Source organism: Epargyreus clarus, unplaced genomic scaffold, assembly GCF_041222505.1.
Source record: "Epargyreus clarus isolate Ecla_fem2 unplaced genomic scaffold, WU_Ecla_fem_2.2 ptg000003l, whole genome shotgun sequence".
In the NCBI taxonomy this organism is placed as follows: Eukaryota; Metazoa; Arthropoda; class Insecta; order Lepidoptera; family Hesperiidae; genus Epargyreus; species Epargyreus clarus.
The window spans coordinates 6,286,230-6,308,760 of record NW_027332211.1 but is presented as its reverse complement, the minus strand read 5'-3'; the positions used below and the strand labels follow the sequence as shown (position 1 = coordinate 6,308,760).

At 37.0% G+C, this 22,531-nt stretch overlaps 1 protein-coding gene across 1 annotated transcript in view; it reads left to right on the top strand.

Annotated features, from left to right (window-relative positions):
- ptc (protein patched) overlaps positions 1 to 19,958 on the top strand; it is a 29,601-nt gene extending 9,643 nt beyond the window's left edge. The window contains exons 2-16 of the mRNA XM_073085364.1: positions 2,665 to 2,857; positions 11,382 to 11,527; positions 11,852 to 12,066; positions 12,150 to 12,357; positions 13,246 to 13,515; positions 13,828 to 13,968; positions 14,503 to 14,632; positions 14,980 to 15,227; positions 15,565 to 15,756; positions 15,986 to 16,123; positions 16,389 to 17,258; positions 17,698 to 17,880; positions 18,437 to 18,679; positions 18,944 to 19,279; positions 19,445 to 19,958. Coding sequence (XP_072941465.1) covers positions 2,665 to 2,857; positions 11,382 to 11,527; positions 11,852 to 12,066; positions 12,150 to 12,357; positions 13,246 to 13,515; positions 13,828 to 13,968; positions 14,503 to 14,632; positions 14,980 to 15,227; positions 15,565 to 15,756; positions 15,986 to 16,123; positions 16,389 to 17,258; positions 17,698 to 17,880; positions 18,437 to 18,679; positions 18,944 to 19,279; positions 19,445 to 19,747 — 3,816 coding nt within the window. The 3' untranslated portion in view covers positions 19,748 to 19,958. The remainder of the gene's footprint in view (positions 1 to 2,664; positions 2,858 to 11,381; positions 11,528 to 11,851; positions 12,067 to 12,149; positions 12,358 to 13,245; positions 13,516 to 13,827; positions 13,969 to 14,502; positions 14,633 to 14,979; positions 15,228 to 15,564; positions 15,757 to 15,985; positions 16,124 to 16,388; positions 17,259 to 17,697; positions 17,881 to 18,436; positions 18,680 to 18,943; positions 19,280 to 19,444) is intronic.
- The last annotated feature ends 2,573 nt before the right edge of the window (positions 19,959 to 22,531 follow it).

Below are 22,531 nucleotides of genomic sequence, written 5' to 3'. Positions count from 1 at the left end.
AGTACCCTATGTCTTTTTGGAAGCCTCTGACGTGTGCACAAAATGTCATGACAAACAGTTATGTAGTGAAAGTAAGATAGTGTAACAAACAAACAGAATACAAATAAACAAACAAACAAAATCACATGTCAAACACGGCCAGTATGTAATACAGTTTGAATAATTATGTGTCCTGTTACAGTCTTTAGAATGCTCATAGAAGTATCCGTTTTACTGCTATTGGTATCATTTGGTACGTACACGTCATTCCACCCAAGCTCACACACAGTGCCACTTCGTGCAAATTCTCTTGCTAAATGCTAAATAAATCAGGGCAACACAACTGTCTTTCCACACGACCGCTCTGTCTGCTTAGATACATTCCATACCCTTGCGTCTACGCTACCAAAAGTGAACAAAGTATACATTTATTTCTAGCATAAAAGATAAAAAAAACAAAACTGATTAATTGAAGCAAAGAAGTGATGATACAAGATTTGTTTCTTACACGATAGTAAAAATAAGGTCAAAACATGTGTCACCGAACGAATGTTCGCAAAGTTGAGTTACCGCTAATTAAAAATATATTATTTTAAACAATAACTATGATGCGAATTAGTAATAATATTGTAATATAGACTAAAATTAGGTCTAGTCTTATCGGACATGCCACTTTGCATGCGCAAATTGATAATGTAAAGGAATTTGAATTTGGCTTCGGCTAGCGCTTATTTACTTAGTTTCGCGCGTTTACTTACATTATAACCTTAACCCAAATAATACTATTAAATTTCTTTTTACTGCTTTAGTGTCTTTTATGGAATATTTAACTCATAAATCGTATGGTTACAGGTTCAGTACTATCAGCTGCTCCCATTTAATTTAGGTACAGCTTTATAACATTCACAGGAAAGTGTGTAGGTATTGTCAAATATTCTACATATTTCCCATGTCAACTATGATATTTATTATTTTACAATTACATACTATACCATACATTTGCCATAACAATATAGTTTGTACTCTTACCAAAACACTGTCAGCACTAGCGTACTGAAAAAATACTAAGTCACTGATATATTGCTACTATATAGGGAAGAAATAGGTATGACATGATTGCTTTTTATTTCAAAAGGATTTAAAGTTGAATAACATTCAAGTTATCGAAGAATGTAAATGAGGCATAAGGGCATCGCGCTCGCATGTAACGCAACATTCGACACACGACGATTGAGTTATTATTACGCAATTAGAAGCGCTCTGCGGGATTCGGGGAGATTATAGAGGCATTAGATGAGACGACTTAATGCGTACCGCGTCGATGCTTTAGTAGCCAAAAATAACAGAAATGAAGCTTAATATAGCCGTTACATATTAACGTTATGTGACACGAACGATAATTATAAGATGTAGTCATAAGTTAAATATGCAATTATTTTAAGTGCTTATATGTAAATAAACTATTTAATGCAGTAAATATTCCTGTGAGCAGAAATAAGAAGCTTTAAGGCTTAAAGCTCTGTACTGTATATTACCAGGATTATTTTCAGAAAGCTTTAAGTTGTATTCTGTATTACACGTAGTAATATATGTATGTTCATAGATGAAATCGCTAAATGCGTCGTAAAACATACGCCGTGTTTCCTCAGTTCATCGGATGCCAGAACTTATAGGGTTACCACATTGGAAAATCTAACATTTTTCACGAGCTTTATGTGAATATTTTGATTTTAGGATTACTAATAGGCATGTCCATTCATTGATCTTGTACAGTATATTTATATTTTCGTATAGAATTTATTTTTTACTGGTTGCAGCTGTATATTGAACTCGATCATGTCTTTTTTAATTAGATAGCTTTAACCAATAATTAACAACACAACATTGAGGTTAACATCGAATTCCATAAAAATGCGATATTGCGTCGTTTACCTTATCGTAATAATTCAGCAATTGGGGACCCATTTACCAGCCCTATCCTGGTGGCGCCAGGGCTCCGCTCGCCCGCGGCCGGCCGCGGTCGCCCGCGCCCGCCCGCGCCTGTCATTAATCACAATCAACTGAGAAATTATTCCGACGTTTAAAAACTTTGATCTTATTAACTTATCTCCGCCGAAGCACTTTCGGTAAATCATGTAAATCGATTACGAGCCGAAGCCCAATATCGATATTAGTTTAATATGATGTAACAGCTTTATCGGTTGCTACCGTTTCTTTTAGAATGACAAGTATTAATTAGGAGCATGATGGTGTATAATTATAACAACATTCTGAATTCACTAACAATTAAGCTCTTATGAAATGATGTTATGGTTTTAAGAAATATGCTCTAATAATATTAGTATCAATTTCTTACGACAGACTTATAGAAAGTTATCTATCACGCACGCTTTGGGGGAAGAAGTATAAGTATAGGTATAAATACTGCGTTCTCTGTTACAAAAAGAAGCAAATAAATTATTTTACAAATGGATGAAATAAGTAACAAATTGCCAAAAAATATTATAATTGCATTAAAAAAATCACCTTAAACGACTACATGTTACAGGTTTAACAAGTGCATTCCATACAGATGAATAAATTTTGATTTAGGTTTGTTTGTCTCAAAAGTGCCTCGATCGAGACTATTTTAGCTTTTCTTAAAGATTTGTTCAGCTGTTCAAGATTTTTTATTTTCTATTGCAGGGAAACATCGAAGGCGGGCGAACGTCACTTTGGATCAGAGCGTGGTTACAGGAGCAGCTGTTCATTTTAGGCTGCTTCCTCCAGGGAGACGCGGGGAAGGTCCTCTTCGTCGCCATCCTTGTGCTCTCCACTTTCTGTGTGGGACTCAAGTCCGCTCAGATACACACGAGAGTCGACCAACTTTGGGTTCAAGGTATGTCAAAAAATAGATAAAACAAAATATATTTTCAACAAGAAATTAATTAGATACTAATTAAAATAAATTAAACTATGTATATACAAATAATTAAAGTACCTAAACATAACCTACAATTTTTACATTTTTCTACATTTGTCAAAAATACTTAATTGAACTTTAATAATATCAATATGCACGAGTTAATCTGGGCGCACGGCAGTGTCCCCGCCAAGTCGAACAAAAAAAGCGCTTTTTTAATAATGATTTTCTCAAAGCAATTCAGGCCATTTTCGACCCCCCATAACTTCGTATCTTGTAGATAAAACTAGAAACCTGAACATTTAGGAACCAAGCAGGCATTGCATATACATAGGTAGGTATTTTAACGAAAAAGTCAAATTAAAAGGTCTTGTTTTGTTTTTTACCTTTAAATTTATTTTTGCAAATAATTTAAAAAATTTTTATTCAAATTTTCCTTGATATGAAATTTAAATTCCTATTTTTTTGTTTTGAGAAAGTAATGAAAAACCCTCGATTGACCAACATGCATTACAAGGTACGTGACACTGTCTTACTTGTAGACCAAATTTAGCTACTTACGTACTCAAAGCTCGATCAAGAGTCCGGGCCATTATCGGTTGCATACAATCTAAAACCCGTAAAAGTACATCATGATAAAGACATTGTGGCACATTGTGCATTCCGTAGAATACCAATGCATCGGTCGCAGCACGTCTGAGCGGCCCGCTTCCGTCTAGCGCACGTGAGCGGCATTTCGCCTCCACTTCACAACTCGCCGCGGTGTATTAGGACCCTTATACGTTTAACATGGCGAATTTAAATTCGTTGATCAACATTTTATAATGCTCACATGCGTCCGGTCCATGAATGTCACAATACTATTGTATTACAAATTAGTCTTTATTGGAGCTAATATCAAATAATAAATAGCCAGAACATATTATTAATTGCCAGCGACTGTTTTGTACGCGAAGCGTGTGCGGTCGGCGAGACAAAACGTTTTTGTTTGGCGGTGTGCAGGAAAGTCTGTGATTAATTTAAATATTTTTAACACGATTTATATTATACAAGAGTACTTAAAGCAAATTAAATTTATTGGTTTTTGTATCACAGGTTATGCAATGGTGTTTGTAAATCAATTTACATTTTACACTTGAATTTTTAATTTCACGCTATTTTATAATAAAGTATCCAAAATTTTATTTTATATTACCATCTCATTAATTTTTCTTTAGATATAAATCTGTTAAGAAAGCTATCTGCATCTATTATCATGTACCACCAGTATATATTTGGCCAAACGGCATTCGTTTTATGCCTGGCTTCTGATATTTTATTGACAATATAACGCTTACCTACACAACATTATTCGATACAGCGGGTGGTCTGTAAACTAGCAAATTCGTATCGATAGCTACTTTGGTCATAGTAGGTGTATATTTGTTTTGATCTAACCGGTATTCGGATATGATCATAAATAACCTAAGCCTTACACATTGCATTGCACCACGGCACATATGATAAGTTCAACCACAAATTGACCATTTAGTTAATCAAAACAAGATAACGATGCTTCCATGAAATTATTATTACGTACATTACTTCATGCCTCGAAGATAATCGTGACTTAATTTATCTAAATAAGCATTGATTTAAAATGGGATCCACTGTGTTCTTTGAGATTTAGTTCTTTGGAATAAACACTGGTATTTAATGTATTTACTTAAATTTAAATCATAATTATAAACGTAAAGTAACTTTTATCTCACTATAGTATATTATAATCACTTAAAAACGTAGTATACATGAAGTTAAGAAAATAATAAAATAAAATGTAGGTATACCTATCTCTCGTACCTTCTTTCTTTTACTTGCCATTTTGTTTGTCTATGTCTTTGACGAGCTTTATTACTACCATTTATGAATCTTAATTTTTTCTTTAACCGACTTCAAAAAGAAGGAAGTCTCAATGCGACCGTATATATGTTTTTTTTTTTACTAATTATAATTTTGGACTAAGCTGTAGGTAAAGAAATAAATCAAATAACATTCACATTGTCGCTCGTATTGATATAGTGCACCGAAATGGTGACACTGTTATTTTTTAGCGTTGACGTACACCTGCTTCGCTTCGAAGTTTTCTTTTGCCAACAATGTTTATAGACTCATGATTTCACTATGACTTTACTAGAAAATATGCAATTTTAGTATTAGTACTATATTTAGTTATTTGAGTATTTCATATTTATTTAATATACGAGTAGGATATATATTTAATATAGGAATATAATATACTAGCTGACCCGGCAAACTTTGTACCGCTTACTCGTGGATAATGTTGTAGCTTTCGAATGGTGAAAGAATTTTTAAAATCGGTCCAGTAGTTTGAGCCTATTCATAACAATCAAACAAACAAACAAAGTTTTCCTCTTTATAATATTAGTATAGATATTTAATGCAGGGTATCTATATCCTATACGGATATTTAAATATGTAACTTTTACTGACGAGAATCATAGTTAACTCTACCTAATTAAGAGACGATACCGTCATCGGGCATTTTTGAAAGTGGTTTTGTAGGATATCCTATGCGGGTAACTTCCCTAGGGATGAGAATTCTGTTGTGACGTCACGAATTCTAATATGGCAAAGTCTATTAATATAGGTCATAGCTCGAACTTGTTTAGCCATCTACCATTTCTTAAAACGTTCAAAATAAAATATTATGAGTCACATTTTTATCGACGATGATAAGTGTTTTTTATGTAATATTTTTAATTTTTTCTTATCGCAAGTTTATAAACGAGAATTAAAACAAACAGATATTCTTATTGAATTGCAAACAAAAACCCAGATAAGGTGAAAACCTAAACCCATTCAACCATATTTTGCGTGATTCTCTTATGTTCGAATGTATTTGTGTATGAAGGATACATAAAGGATGTGAGGAGCAAAAACAGATTCATTATTTGTGTAGATAAGCAAAGTAAAATAATACTACAAAAACGCAGACAGACAGACGGAAGTGGGCGATTTTACTGGCCCACCTGTCGCGGTGCGGCCGCCGCCATGCAAGATTTTATTGCGAATTGCGATCAATCATTACATTGTAAACGATAAAAATGAATGTGCAATAAAAATTACACACCCAAACATTTTATGTTAAATAAGTTGGATGTGCATACACTTAGGTTATTTATAGGGGTATTTTTTTATAAAAATACGTATAGCATTTCAAACTCAAATATCTTAACTAAGGTTTCAATATCCGTAGGTACGACCGCCAGTAGAGCAATAAAAGAGTTATGAGTAAAAACATTTTTTCGAAAACATCTCAATATTAATGTTGGGCTACCGTCAAAAGAATACAAATACACGAAAAGGTCGTACAAACCCTTATCGGTGTACAAAGCCGCCTCTGTTAAACAATGCCTGGTTCCAGAGTCGCCTAACAACTTAATTAGGTGGCCCGCGGCCGCCCGTAAATATCCCCACGTGAAATTACGACCAATAAAACCAAAAAAATGTATAACACATCTATTGAGTCACAAAAAAGAAGGATTCGGCCGTCCGGCGCGCTTTGTATGGGGACCTCTCGCTGCGCGCCGAATAGTGCCACATTGACCTTTTCTTACGACATTATTATGCTTCACTTCGCCTTAAACCAATATAACTGAGAAACGGTCAAAGGGATTTATCGAATGTCATGTTCGAAACGGCGCTAATGTGGATTACTGTAGGACTAATCTTCTTGAATGTTTCAAAAAGACAACCATAGGTACAACTAAATTCAATTTTGTTGCGTATATTTGACGTGTTATGTAAAAGTAACGTAAATGTGAAGAGTTAATTAAACTTTAATTTATTATGTACCTAAAGATATTAATTTCGAAATACGTATAAAATATTACATAAAATAATAATAAAATTAGGAACCAATAATGCTACCTAGATGGCCGTGTTTACTTGGAGCGCGGTCGCTTGGCCGCAAAGGACGCGGTTTGTTTATTCCGCCATCCATCTGGTGTCTACGCGGGCTAATTTGCATAGAGGGCTCTGTAGAGGGCGCGGGGCGAGGCCGGACCACACGGGCTCCGCGCGGCGCGCGCGGGTGGCCACAACCACATGCGCGAGCGCACGTACCGCCCCGCTCCCCGCCGCCCTCGCCTCCGCGACGTCATTCATTGCGATCGTCCGCGCTGATCACTCGCTACCGCATCGAGTAGAAATGTTGTCATTATCGGCGCGCACGCACCGGGAATGCTGCAACGGCTTCGACGCTCGCATCCACTGTCATCAGGACATTCGAAGGCTAGATGTTATTCTGAGAATCGCTCGTTACACTGATTTATACGTATGTGAACTTTATACGCGCTAAAGCCCTCCCCGTTGATAAATACGGCTTCGATAAACTGATCAGTTACGGTTGAAATACTTTAAAAGATGCCGCCCGCTTACGATACGAAGCGGTAAGTGTGAAAGCTTCGTGCGCGCTTACTGTACGATAACCCCCGTTGACCTATGTTTCTATGCATGGTGCCGTGGAAAAATAAGTGTCATATAAACTTGTAAATCGTATGGATTTTATGGTACTTACAATAATTTTCAAATCGATCTTCACGCGATATACGCTCTGAAGAGCGTTAAAGCAATGTTGGCATCATAAATCGCGCCCACGACTGGTAGGTGTTAAAATAGAGGCGCCCTGTGCGGCCACCACGCTCGATTCCATTCCACTTGGTTTATGATAATCCTCAATATCCGGCATGACTGAGGCCGGGTTATATTTAGCATCGAACGTACTTAAGGGAAGACTAACCCCTAAAATAGCTTTGTATCGTGTTGCTTCGGTAATAACATGGAGTTAAATACATAATTCTGATCTCTTTCAAAAGGGCTCTTGGATCGACTCGAATATTCATACCTTATTTTTGATGTCATGAAAACCTAACGTCAACGAAGTTGAGTTTTATAAAAAGGTATTTAATAAAAAAGAATATAACAGGATTATTCCCTACCCCGCCCTAAAACGACAAAAAGTCTTAGGACGTCAATCACGTTTTTGTTAAAAGTTTTTGTATTTCAGTTCATTTACATACAGAGTGTTCTGCGAAATCACGATGGCATTAGCATTAGGACAATCTGTGGACAGACAGACAACGGAATCTTCGTGTTACTCCCCGCTGTGATTTAAAGAGCGCGGACATATTTCTTTCATAAATGTTATATGCAAATTTTCACATATGGAATTTGTTTACATGTTTGCTTGTTGCTTACTCACTATTATAGATTATATATGGATCCGGTTGTTGCATTTTAGAATAATCATTATGTATATCGTTCCAATACACGCATTTTTATTGTACGATAGGTGCTTGCATATTTTTTGCTTGTATCATACGAGTATAATACAACACATACCTACAACTTTAAACAAACGCAACTATTTAAACGCAAGTTTAAAACATCAAAGGCATAATAATGACACACTAGGCTTTCAATACCAATGCCGCTCGATAATTTACAAAGAATTTTTAGTTTCATCTCATTAATAAGGCAGTAGATCTTACAAACTCGACAAAAACAAACTCGCTTCGAAGGCTGTTTTTCTCGTCATATTTTAAGGAAATTGCAGTCTTGATGAAAGCGAGCCGAGTTAACTAAATACAGCAAGACGCGCTGGGAAGTTACGACTATTCCTCGTTTAAAGTTCGCGTGACCTGGCTTGACTGTGCACTGTAAATTAGCGACCAAAATAAGTAGCATTCCTAGCGTGGAGCGAGGGCGTTAACTGCCGTAGCAGCGAGGCGGCCCGACAGTTAAACTGCGCTGACAACAGCGTAATCGACGTAGACAAGCCCTGAATAGCAAGCTTTATTACTTTAAATTTTAAAGCGTTCATTGATCGCATTATTATAATAAAATTTAATGTAGATTAACATTATACGACGGTAAAAACCGTTCGCAGGTGAAGCAATGTGCATAAATTAATTCAGTGAGATACCTAGTTAAAAGCCAACTCAAGTCAATTTGTATGATATTAGCATATTTTTTCATATATTTTTTAAGTCTAGAATTTAAAAAAGTTGTACAACAACATTGTACGAGAATAATTGTAATCGCTAACAAGGCATGCCATATTTCATTTCTAACACCTCGCGAGCCTAATTCAGCGCAAAAAACGCACCAAACCGGCCCATAAATCAACGGAGCGGGTGTTAATTGGAACGAATCCTCGCGACGTTTGCTGATAACGTGCGACTCGTCGGGGACGTAAAACGAAAAAACTTTAATGCTTTTGTGCCGAATAAAATTTATCGCGGATACGATCGGCCGTGTGTGTCCGTCCGTCACCGGGACGGTTTGATGGCTATTCGGCTGATATGTTAATGTACATGATATATTTTCGGCCCGTTTTTATCTAAGACCCGATTTTATAATATTAAGCGTGTCATACTTCGTGTCTAAAGGTATATTTGTAGTGAGAGAGTTCGACTTCGGCGGTATATGGGTAGAAATAATTGTCTTACTGTTACATTATATAATTATATATTTTATATCTGCCTGCTTTAAGTTTATTCTTACGTACTTCTTACGCTGATATTTTCTGACTTAAATGGTGAGGTAATGTTGATGTAGGTGTTGGTACTTAAGTCGTAAAAATGCATCTATTCAAGAAGGATAATTGTTTTTGTTTAAAGTTTAAGATATCTCTAATTGTGTCTACAAAGACACAATTTAAAAAATGTTCTGTGGATCTTTTCCTACCTCAATGACATAAAAAATGCCACAAGCAGGTGTAAGAATAGTGTTCCTATCATGTTACCTGTTATGTGCAGTTGAATATATTTTTTAACGAAGCTGCACTGACGTCGCGGAGGCGGGCAGTGGAACTGTCACAACTTCGCGATAAATCACCTCGGATGTGTTAACGCCGCTAACTATCACGTTGCCACTTCACGCTACTCCGCCCCTCTAACAAATGTGTCGACACACTAATAAGCATAGCTGGGAATCGTGATCACTAAAATTAGAATTTTGTCCCTACAATATAAGAAATGGTAGTGTTTTTATCGTGGTTAAAGATTAACGTAACTCTCCGAACAGGTATCGAAATTGATTATTTGGAAGTCTGTCTAACGAGGAACTAAATCCGAAACTATTTGCATGATAGACAAATTTGGTGACCACTTTGCTATGTGGGTTGTATAATCGTAACTAGAACGTCACTAAATGTACGAGTACATATTATTTTCGGACTACTTTTTCTGCATTTACACAAACAAGATATTTTAAAATTTACTTGACATAATTACACTTAAACAAGATTTCTTACCTGGCATTATCTCGCGATACAAAGTGAGTTGCTACGTACTTGAATAAGTAAATTAAGATGTCTGTCTCCATAAAGACTATCGTATATAGCAACGATTTATTTTAATGAACCGAAGCGGAGGACATGGCTCGTATCCGCGATAAAAACAGACTAATTTAATGCGAGCTTAATTGCGTTTTCATTAATCTTACTTTTTGCGTATACATTACGTTCTTATAGACCACCTGACTATTTCTATTCGGCATTAAATCAGCAGTGTCAAGCGCCGCTGAGGTCTGGTTTGAGGAATATGTAATTTAAGATGAAAAAAACTTATACAAGACGTTTGTTCTCAGAGGTAGCAAACACATCTGCGGTCTACCTTTAGGCTGTATGTAGTATACCTATATACATACATATGTAAATATTCCAATACTTCTGGAGGTTGTCTACAGTTTATAAATATGTAACTAAATCCGGTAATTCCGCTTACCTACTATCTGGTAAACTATATGCTCGAAAAACCCTTGTCCATTATATTGCGACCAGTAAAAGCCAACTTATTTTATCCAAAAAAACATGTTGCCTTATGGTAATATCGTAATCGTAATCTATAATAAGTATGTATTTCAGATTGCTCTATTTTCATACTAGCTACAATTTGAAACAATAAAACATTAAATTTAAGAGTTGATAGTTCATTATGTTATCGAAGGTAAACAAATCCATTTAATTATGTAAATAACCGAGAAATCTAAATTACTTTGACCCGTATATTTATATCTATAAAAGTCCCGCCTGACCCATTTCATATACTAAAATATAAATACCAATAAAATATCAGAAACATATCTAATTTTATACGAACAGCTTGTTCTAGACCTACAGCAGACCAAGGGTTATATTGTTAATTTGAAAATGTCTTTAGAAAAAATGCCATGTAATGTTTTTAATGATTTAACATTTTCTAATAATAAGGCAAAACGCATATACCTATTTCAATTAGCCGTTGAAAGTAGCAATGCATCTGCAATCGACTTCAGGTAGGTTCTCCAATTCTACTTGGGGTTGATTTCAGATGTTTATGAACATCAGTGATCATTCCGAGATCTTACCATTACTTGTACTAAAAAATACTCTACTAGAAATACTAACTCTACTTATACAGAAAAATACTCAAAGTAGTTAATGCTTTGTTTGCAGAGGGTGGTCGTTTAGAAGCAGAGTTGAAGTACACAGCACGAGCGCTCGGCGAAGCCGACTCCTCGACGCACCAACTAGTCATACAAACTGCCAAGGATCCGGACGTATCCCTCTTACATGCTGGAGCCTTGCTAGAACACCTAAAGGTAAGATCATAAATAATATAAATTCAGACGTTTTCTTTGCTTTTTAGCAGTATCTTTTAATTATTCCAATACGTTTTTTGTGTGTTACTCTTCGATCACTAAGTTCTTATTAGTGATCGAAGGTGTTACTAGTAACTTACTTTTAAACCAAATAATATAGTATAAGTATTACCGTATTCAGTCATATAAAGTTTAATGTACCATATCAAGGTTTAAGTGTGTAAAATACACGTGTATCTCTAGTGTCTTGAAATGATATTAAACTTGATATCAATCCTGTCTCTCTTATTATTCAATTAGATTTAAATCGATTGTGTTGCGCAGGTGGTCACCGCCGCGACTCGAGTTACGGTTCATATGTACGATATCGAGTGGCGGCTTAAGGATATTTGCTACAGCCCCAGCGTGCCGGATTTCGAGGGCTACCACCACATCGAGTCGATTATCGACAATATAATCCCTTGCGCTATTATCACGCCACTCGACTGTTTCTGGGAAGGAGCAAAGCTCCTTGGCCCAGATTATCCTATCCTTGTTCCGTAAGTACGCAATTACTCGTAAATATCACTAATACTTTACGCTTGTTTGAAAGGCTTAGAATAAACGTATTATGTATTTTCAGGCTCTTAAAACACAAACTACAATGGACGCAACTAAATCCTCTCGAAGTATTAGAAGAAGTAAAGAAGTTGAAGTTTCAAGTGCCCCTGAGCACGATAGAGGCTTACATGAAGCGAGCTGGCATCACATCCGCCTACATGAAAAAGCCGTGCTTAGACCCCACCGATCCTCACTGCCCAGCGACGGCTCCGAACAAAAAATCTGGACATGTAATTATCTCATTTTATTAGTTTTTTACAAGGAATAATGCCATTTTAACTCTTAAATATTCAACAAACGCACGTTTTGGTATGCGCGTGAATGATATTCTGAACTGTACGAACTGCCCATTATATTGAAAAGCTTACGACAGTTTTACTACCTCATAAATAAAGCGTACAGCATAACGACAAATAAAATAATGTTATCAAAAAGAAGGCATAAAGTTTAAAAATTCCGTAATAATAAAATATTTTTGGAAACTATAATAAGGTGGGATGAAAGAAATCGCCGCCCAACAGATGGTGGCTACCTGCCTCGCCGGCCTGCCTGCGCCTTCGGGAAAGTTATGCCCGAACCAAGTGTTGAATGCACGTGAAATATTTTAACGCCTGGAAACATCTTAATTTTGTTTCGCAATCAAATATAATTCGTTACCGAGAAATGAATATTCACTTCGTATTTGTTTTAACAAAGGACTCCAAAATGTATTTTGCTCTTTAAGAATGGAACGTCGTATATTTCACCCATTGTGTAAAATAAATAGTGCATTCGAAGCACATTGGAATGGTTTGGAGTGAGTTTTTGTAGGTAGAGGCGGCACAGCCACCCACGTTCGGCGAAGGACCTCGCTACGAACGGGCGCACATTGTTCCCTGCGCCCGCGCAGTCGGACCGCGGCATTATACGGGCGTATTGTATACGCTTCAATGGGCCTCATTTACCGCAGCTATCGCCCGTCACAATGACTCTATTATACCAATAATGTTTCGCCATCCGATACAAAGTAAAAATTTCACGGAATCCTCGTAAATTTTTGGTCCCTTGTTCTCTATATTTACGGTAAGGCATTGTTGAATTATTTTTTTTTTGTAAGTTTAAAATTAACCTGTTTGTAGATCCCAGATGTAGCAGCAGAACTGTCACACGGGTGCTACGGTTTCGCGGCCGCCTACATGCACTGGCCCGAACAGCTGATCGTCGGAGGAGCGACTCGAAACTCTACCTCAGCGTTGCGAAGTGCCCGGGCGCTTCAAACAGTCGTTCAACTCATGGGCGAGCGAGAAATGTACGAATACTGGGCCGACCACTACAAGGTGCACCAAGTTGGATGGAACCAGGAGAAGGCGGCAGCTGTACTTGACGCCTGGCAGAGGAAGTTTGCTAATGTAAGACTTTTCTTCATGTATATAAGTAAACTTAGTCCCTTTGGGATATCTCAAGGATTTACTGCAGCAATTGTAGTATAGTAGATGCTTTCCAAATTATTTTCTTTCTCTTTAATTATTTTTTAAACAGAAATAAAACAAAAAATATCAATACAAAACAACATAATTGACACAAAAGTATGTTTCTCAGTATGATTTTTGACAGTCTTTCACAGAAAGATAAACCTTAAATACGCAGGGAAAAAATCCTGATGGACTTGTTTGAAACAATGTAGTCATTCTCAGTATTCACCGTGTTTGCTTTTATTACAGGAAGTTAGAAAAATGACAACATCGGGATCAGTGTCATCTTTGTATAGTTTCTACCCATTCTCCACGTCCACACTCAACGACATCCTTGGCAAATTCTCCGAAGTGTCATTGAAGAACATCATTCTGGGATATATGTTTATGGTAATTGAATCATATAGTTAAATATAAATTTGAAGTCGTAGAATCCTCTCTGGTTCGATTTCTGCGATACCACCGCCACATTATTTCTGTCTAAAAACAGCAATGTGAAGCGCTGCTGTGCTCTGGTTTGAAGAGTGTGATAAGGGATACTTTATCCAGGCATACTTTTCCCAGGCATTTTAGCTTTGTACTCAAGGGTAGCGGCGCATCTGTGGCCGACCTCTGGTTGAAATCTATTCTTATCTGGGGTTGATTGATGACTATGGGCGGCAGTAACCACTTATAGTCCGCGTAAAACTGCTAGTCGCCGCCATAGTAAATTGTATGCCTACACCTGCTCGCAACAACTTCAGAGCGGACAAGCAGTTTGGCGCGGACTATACCATCAGTTGGATTGCATGCTCGTCTGCTACTCCTATTTTATAAAAAAAACTTCATACTATAATTATTCATTTTTGTTACTTTTGATTCATTACTTCTTTTACATCTTTTATTTATGTTTATTTTATCATTTTTATTTTATGTTATTTTCAGTTGATTTATGTAGCGGTAACATTGATCCAATGGCGCGATCCCATCCGTTCGCAAGCCGGAGTGGGCATTGCCGGTGTACTACTACTTTCTATCACTGTAGCCGCGGGATTAGGCTTTTGCGCTTTATTAGGTGATTATTTTTTGCTCATTATTTTTATTTTTGTTTGGTATCAAATTCATTTAATTTAATTTCATACTTTATACTTACTTTTGGTACAGATATTTGTATACTACTACCATATGTATATCTTACTATAAGTATTTTCTTTAATTTTGAAAATGTATTATACGGATTTTTCAGGGTAACTAAAGCTAGTGCTTCAAGCGTTTCAACTTATTTTTTAACATAGCTAATTATAACTCTAACCCATGTCGTACATTTACCCTAAAATAATAAAATGAATGTAGGTAATCTTCATTTCTCATGTATTTTCGTCAAATCAATTTCGCAATTAAATCTCGTTTTCATCCTCCCAGGTATACCATTCAACGCGTCAAGTACCCAGATAGTTCCATTTCTAGCGCTGGGCCTCGGGGTGCAGGACATGATCCTCCTCACGCACACATACGTGGAGCAGTCCGGGGACGTGCCGCGGGAGGAGCGCACGGGGCTGGTGCTGAAGAAGAGCGGGCTCAGTGTGCTGTTAGCGTCGCTGTGTAATGTGATGGCGTTCTTAGCGGCCGCGTTGCTGCCGATACCGGCCTTCCGGGTGTTCTGTTTACAGGTTGGTATTGAAAATGTATATATATTTTTTTGTATAATTCATTTGTTTTGCTTGTGCTGATATTTTTTACGCATTATGGATTGTACCATAGTTAAAAATGTGTTCGTTTTTGTCCAAGAATCTTACCTATATTTAACTAAATATTAGTAGTATCCTTTCTATTTGTAAATTATTATTCTGAACAATATCTGAAAGATAATACAACGTTAAGGAAAATCTCAATTATCATTTTTCAACACTTTGTTTAAAAAAAATGTATTCTAATATTATTTAATATACTAACTTAAAGTTGACATTCTTATCAGAGGTGTACTAATATTTATTTTATTTATTCCAGGCTGCCATTCTTCTACTCTTCAACCTAGGTTCAATGCTGCTAGTGTTCCCTGCGATGATATCTCTAGACCTCCGGCGGAGGTCCGCGGCGAGAGCCGACCTCTTGTGCTGTTTGATGCCTGAAAGCCCTTTACCGAACCGAACAATCAAGGTTTCAGAAAGATCGAAGGGCCGCGGCGGAAGGAATGAAAAGGTTTGTTTTTTCTACCAATGTCTTACCAACATTTTATATTGAATACAAAAAAATCTGGAGAACATTATTTTAATATTATTTAATTAAAATATATCTCATACGTGAAAAAAATGTTACCATATCAAAATAGTTTCGTTGGGTGGTATTATTGTTCACCGAACATGAGGTTACAAATAAAAAAAATGTTCAACAATATTAATTGACCATAATTACAATACATTTGTTACAGAATCACAGAAAGGATAGCACCAGACAGCCTTTGGATCCAGATGTAACGGAACCCACGAAGACATGTTGTCTGAGCCTGTCACTCACGAAATGGGCCAAAAATCATTACGCACCATTCATAATGCGTCCTGCCGTAAAGGTATGTTATTGCGTCCCTTTGATTAATATAGTTTCTATTAATCCAATTTACGTTTCTCCTTTAATCATCTCTTGTTGATTCTTTGTTATGTTCTCTACGTAATTGTTAATTGTTCTTTGGATATTTTGAGTTTGAAACTCACGATACGCGGTTAAAACACAGTTCTTGTTCTGAAAGGAGATCCATGTTCATGAAACGATCGGAAGTAAGCATGAAAAAAAGAAATTTTTATTCGAAAGATTTTATGAAAAATATTTTTTTTCAGGTAACATCAATGCTAGCTTTAATCGCTGTTATCCTGGCAAGCGTTTGGGGAGCCACAAAAGTAAAGGACGGCTTAGATCTCACCGACATAGTACCTGAGAACACAGCTGAACACGAATTTCTTTCGCGTCAAGAAAAATATTTTGGATTCTACAACATGTACGCCGTTACGCAAGGAGACTTCGAATACCCAACGAATCAGAAACTTCTCTACGAATATCATGATCAATTTGTTCGGATACCGAATATAATTAAAAACGATAATGGTGGCCTCACGAAATTCTGGTTAAGTCTTTTCCGTGACTGGTTATTAGATTTGCAAGTTGCCTTCGATAAGGAAGTCGCCAGTGGATGCATAACGCAAGAGTATTGGTGCAAGAACGCAAGCGATGAGGGTATTCTTGCTTACAAGCTTATGGTCCAAACGGGTCACGTTGATAATCCGATCGACAAATCGCTTATCAGTTCTGGTCACCGACTAGTCGATAAAGATGGTATTATCAATCCTAAAGCATTTTACAATTATCTCTCCGCTTGGGCTACGAATGATGCGTTAGCGTACGGAGCATCGCAAGGGAATCTGAAGCCTCAACCGCAAAGATGGATACATACGCCTGAAGACGTTCATTTGGAAATCAAGAAATCATCACCGCTTATATACACTCAACTTCCATTTTACCTCTCAGGCCTGAGCGATACTGATAGTATAAAGAACCTGATAATGTCTGTTCGAGAGTTATGCTTGAAATACGAGGCGAAAGGATTACCAAACTTCCCGTCTGGCATTCCTTTCCTATTCTGGGAGCAGTACTTGTACCTGAGAACTTCGCTACTTCTGGCTCTCGCTTGCGCATTGGCTGCTGTTTTTGTGGTGAGTTACTACTCAAATTTGTAAATTACTTAAATATGCCTTTTTTAAAAATCTAGTAAAGTAAAATGGAAACAAAGTTTATTTAAACAGTAAAAATAGGTTTCAAATTTGATTTGTGACCAACTTTTTTTTCTAGTAAATATAATTTAGGAATAGAAGATAATCTAGGTAAATCTTGAGACATCATCTTGAACAAACTTGAAAACATTTAATTTTGTCTTATTTTCAATTTATTCTTATAGAACTTTCTTTCCATCTTCAAAAAGCATGAAAAAGATTCGTTTTCAGTAAAAATCATAGTAATCATACTAATCATAGTAGTAAGCCGGCGACGCATTAGCGACTCTGGTGTTGCAAATGTGTTTATGCGGCATGTCTGATTAATCGTTAGGTTACCCGATAAAAAAATGTTTCATTAACGATAAATTTCCAATCGCAGGCGGTGATGGTGCTGCTGCTGAACGCGTGGGCGGCGGCGCTGGTGGCGCTGGCGCTGGCCACGCTGGTGCTGCAGCTGCTGGGCGCCATGGCCGCGCTCGGCGTCAAGCTGTCCGCGCTGCCCGCCGTGCTGCTCGTGCTCGCCGTGGGCCGCGGTACGCACTTCACTGTGCATCTGTGTCTGGTGAGTTGCTTGTTGATGATTAATTGACTGTACATTACGTCCAAGAAATATACTCGATTGGAAGGAGTATTCGTAGATAATACGTACGGCATTTATGTACGCTATAAGTACATAAGGTTATATAAAACGTACCTATATAAATGAAAATATAAATCAATATAGTGTAGAATAAATATGAAAGAATACTTTTATTACCATTTCCATAAATTCCATTCCTAAAAATTTGATAGGAAACTTTATAAAAAATCCCGAATACATTTTTACTCAGTAGCGATTACAACTAATTTGAAGTAAATTTTCAATGTATTTAATTAATTTTTTTTTATTTTATTTTCATCATGGAGAAGTATGTTAATTTTAATAGTATTTAAAACCATTTTGGTATTATAAACTGAGGTTCATTGTAATGATCATCACCAAAAGCTAATCCAAATATTTTTAGCTTATTACGTAATAAAACATCGATGAATTAACTTAGTTTATTTGTGTGAAACATTTACTTCCAATAACGATAATCAGGCACCTAAACTCAAACTAATCCGTAATAATTTTCCAGGCGTTCGTAACATCGATCGGTTGCAAGCGTCGTCGCGCGGCACTCGCGCTAGAGGCGGTGCTGGCGCCGGTGCTGCACGGCGCGGCGGCGGCGGCGCTGGCCGCGGCCATGCTCGCCGCGAGTGAGTTCGGCTTCGTCGCACGTCTCTTCCTTCGGTTGCTGCTCGCGCTCGTCGTGCTCGGCCTGGTCGACGGGCTGCTGTTCTTTCCTATAGTGTTGGCGATACTCGGCCCGGCAGCTGAGGTCAGTATTACCTAGGGTCAAGCATTCCAAAAATCTAAACTTGACATTTTAGACAATCTAATCGCTTAATACGTTCCCATATTTACATGAAAAATGTTGATGTTTTATGTAATTTTTGCTGTCTCTTATTAATTTTTGTATCATCTAGTGTAAATGGTGCTACAATTAAATATGGAAATACAACATTGTCAACATTTTCCAAAAAGAAGCACTTAGTTGTAACTAATTTAACTTTTAATTTTAATACATTTATTTCTCTTATAGGTTCGACCATTAGAACATCCCGAGCGACTATCAACCCCATCGCCAAAGTGTTCACCGGTTCACCCACGAAAGTCCAGTTCTGGTTCGAACGGCGGCGACAAGTCAAGTCGAACGAGCAAGTCCGCACCGCGGCCCTGTGCCCCATCACTCACTACCATCACAGAGGAACCCTCCAGTTGGCACAGCTCCGCACACTCAGTGCAATCGTCCATGCAATCCATAGTGGTCCAGCCAGAAGTGGTAGTGGAGACTACGACGTATAACGGCAGTGACTCCGCGTCGGGCCGGTCTACACCAACGTCAAAATCACCACATGGTGGAGCTATTACTACAAAAGTAAGTTCGATAAATTATTCTATAATAAATTTTGCATTATTCCTAAATATACCAGCTCTTTACATACCAAGAAAAAGTTTTTTTTATCTGTCAAATCGTTTCTATATATCTTCTATTCAGTAGTCAGGTTCTTCTTCATATTCTAATAAATAATGTCTGTTACAGGTAACGGCAACAGCGAACATAAAGGTAGAGGTAGTAACACCGAGTGATAGGAAATCTCGACGGTCGTATCATTATTACGATCGTCGCAGAGACCGCGATGACGACAGAGAACGAGACCGAGATCGAGACCGCGACCGAGACAGAGACAGGGACAGAGACCGCGATCGAGACCGAGACAGGGATAGGGAGCGGTCGAGAGAACGAGACCGGAGAGACAGGTACAGAGACGAGAGAGACCACCGCGCGTCTCCGAGGGAGAACGGAAGAGACTCTGGACACGAAAGTGATTCATCTAGACATTAGGACAGTGAAAAGACACTAACTAGCGACGAAGAACGCACAACGAGTTACAATTTATTGTTTGAGTGATTGTGTATGGTATTCACGGCGTGAATCTAAGAGTGAATGTGGTCGAACGAAATGACATCTTTACCTAAAGTTATGGAGTAATGTATCTTTTTAAGTCGAGATTTGTACGTAATGTTTTAAGGTTAGCGGCGCAGCTTTTTACAAAGCCTTAAGAGAGTATTACGAATGTAATTTTAGAATTTGTTAAAATTATGGTTAAAGTGGAGGCTACAAATACTTAGACATTATGGAAGTACTACAGTACCGAGATATATGTGTGAATAACATGAATTAATGTAATATACACGCAATATGGGACCGAAGTCATTCCATACCGTGCTGCTAGTACTTCAACGTTTAAATATAACATGTCTTTGGAATACTTACCTTTAACTGTATAGACCAAATATCTTTAACACCATGAATATACATTTATCTCGTATGTTCCTATTTTAAAGACATTTCCATTCTCCATATGTTTTTGTTACATATTTACGTCTCTAAAGACTGTGCACAAATATTATTAATAATAATTTATCAAATTATTTATTTTGTGTGTACACTGTCACCGAGCGAATCTGTGGGCTCACACTCAGATTTATTGTACAAATTATTTAAGTAGGCTGTATATTAAGTAAGGCATTTATTTATGAGATTATTTAGATATTTTATATACCTAACTGTATTGTTGTGATCTTTGTGTAAGCTCGCGACGTTTTACGAAGACTGCATTTAGCGAACAAAAATCAGAAATTCAGAGTACAATATAGGAAGTAAAAAACGATATGGAAATATCACGGCTATTTAGATCTGTAGCATTACCATGAGTTGGCATAGAAACGCCACTATAGAAATGGTAAATAGAAAACTATTGTCATTTTGCTAGTGAATAACATAACTACTATCGTTACGGTATTTCTTGACAACGTCTGTCAAATTAATGACTCATGGGACCGAATTTGTATGGCAATAGATCATAATGACATTCGCTAGCGATTTGATTTCGATAGGTTTTCTACGTATCGAGTTACGTCACTACGGATTTTAGTTCTACGAGTAACCACCAGAGGCGCTGTACAATTTTTCATACATTTATTTCACGCTTCTAGCGAGTAATACTTTTGTAAACTCATGGTAGTCCTACTGATATGGACGAAAAGTGACCTCACTAGTAAAAATTAATGAATAGCGTTGTGACATTTTGTGCAGAGTACTTATTAGATTATATTAATTTATACATATGTAACTTAATGATATTTTGTAAATATAGCGTTACTGTTAGCTTTAATGAGTGAGCATGCGCCTGCGCACAAGGAAACGGAGGACTATTGTATCAATTTATCTTTTGTATCAATTTATTTTTATACATTTTACTGACATATTGTCGAAAAACTACCTATAGGTTGTACAGAAAATAATGTGTCTCAATTGATGTTGTAAGGATGTGTTAAAAACTTAAAATTATGAATAGGGCATGATAACTTTAAAATATTACACACAGAACTAAGTAGGGTTGCCAAATTAAAATTTGTTTTTGAGGTTATATATATTTTTTAACAAGTAAAATTTTAAATTGATTTTATACTGATAAAAAATACAAATAAAATTTTATAACAAGCTTAAGTATTGTAAAATTTCAATCTCAATCAAATTAAGTATATTATAAGATTCTTACGTACACTGGCTATAGTGAAAAAGTAATCCAGTAAAAAAATAATGAACTCTTTATTAGACAAAGATCAGAAGAAAACAACGACTTGTTTCCTGAACATCCTTAAATAGGAAACAACTGGCAACTCTAATTGCAACAGCAATTATTTCAAGATTGCTCTCTTGTGCTCTATTTGCTACCGAGAGTGATAAGATCTTTACTAATTAAACCTCTTAATTACATAGTCTGATAGCAAAGTGTGTCAAGAAAGCAATCTAGCACTAAAAATAAAATTTTAATATGTAATTATTAAAAACACACATGTTCGTAAAGTAAAATTTCAGGCTGTAAGAATAATCAATTACGAATGCCCTGAACAAAATTATACTTACCTATCAAAAGTTTTAAATGTCAACTGTATTAAAAAATTAAAATGCCTTAAAGTATATGATCCTGTTTCATTTTTATCAATTACCTACGGAAATTAATTAATTAATCAATTTGAAAGTTGACAGTTGAAAGAGTTTTACTGACAAATACGCAAACTGTAATTATGCTATTTAAACCTAACTAAAATATCATTAACAACTGAATGGTTACTAATAAATGCGATATAGATATAATCGCTGTTACAAGCTAAGATGAATTAACCCGTATTGAAAGACAATGATAATGCCTAATTCGAATTATAATAGAGAGGGTGGAATTTTGGCGGCAACAACGCCTTAGAAAACGGGAGCGCGGGAATCAATAAAGGATTTTCTGGCGGCGTGCCCACGCATGTGCGTGGCGGCCGCGGCCACGAACCTCGACCATCGCGACGGCTGCCTTCGCGCTAGTGAGCACTCGCCGCCAGCTCACGCTCAACCTCCACCAATGTATGCTAGCATTCCTTCTTAGGTCAACTTTAGTATTTTTTGGGGAATAAATGCTGAAAGCGATCAGTGATCCTCGCCATCGCTGACCATCACCCCGATGCACGATCAAATAAATCTTAATAATAAGTAGCGACCCGCTGCGTTATTGGGCGGATGATTCGCGCGCAGCGTCACTGCGGCTGGGCGGGGCGGGGGCGACGCGGCGGCGCG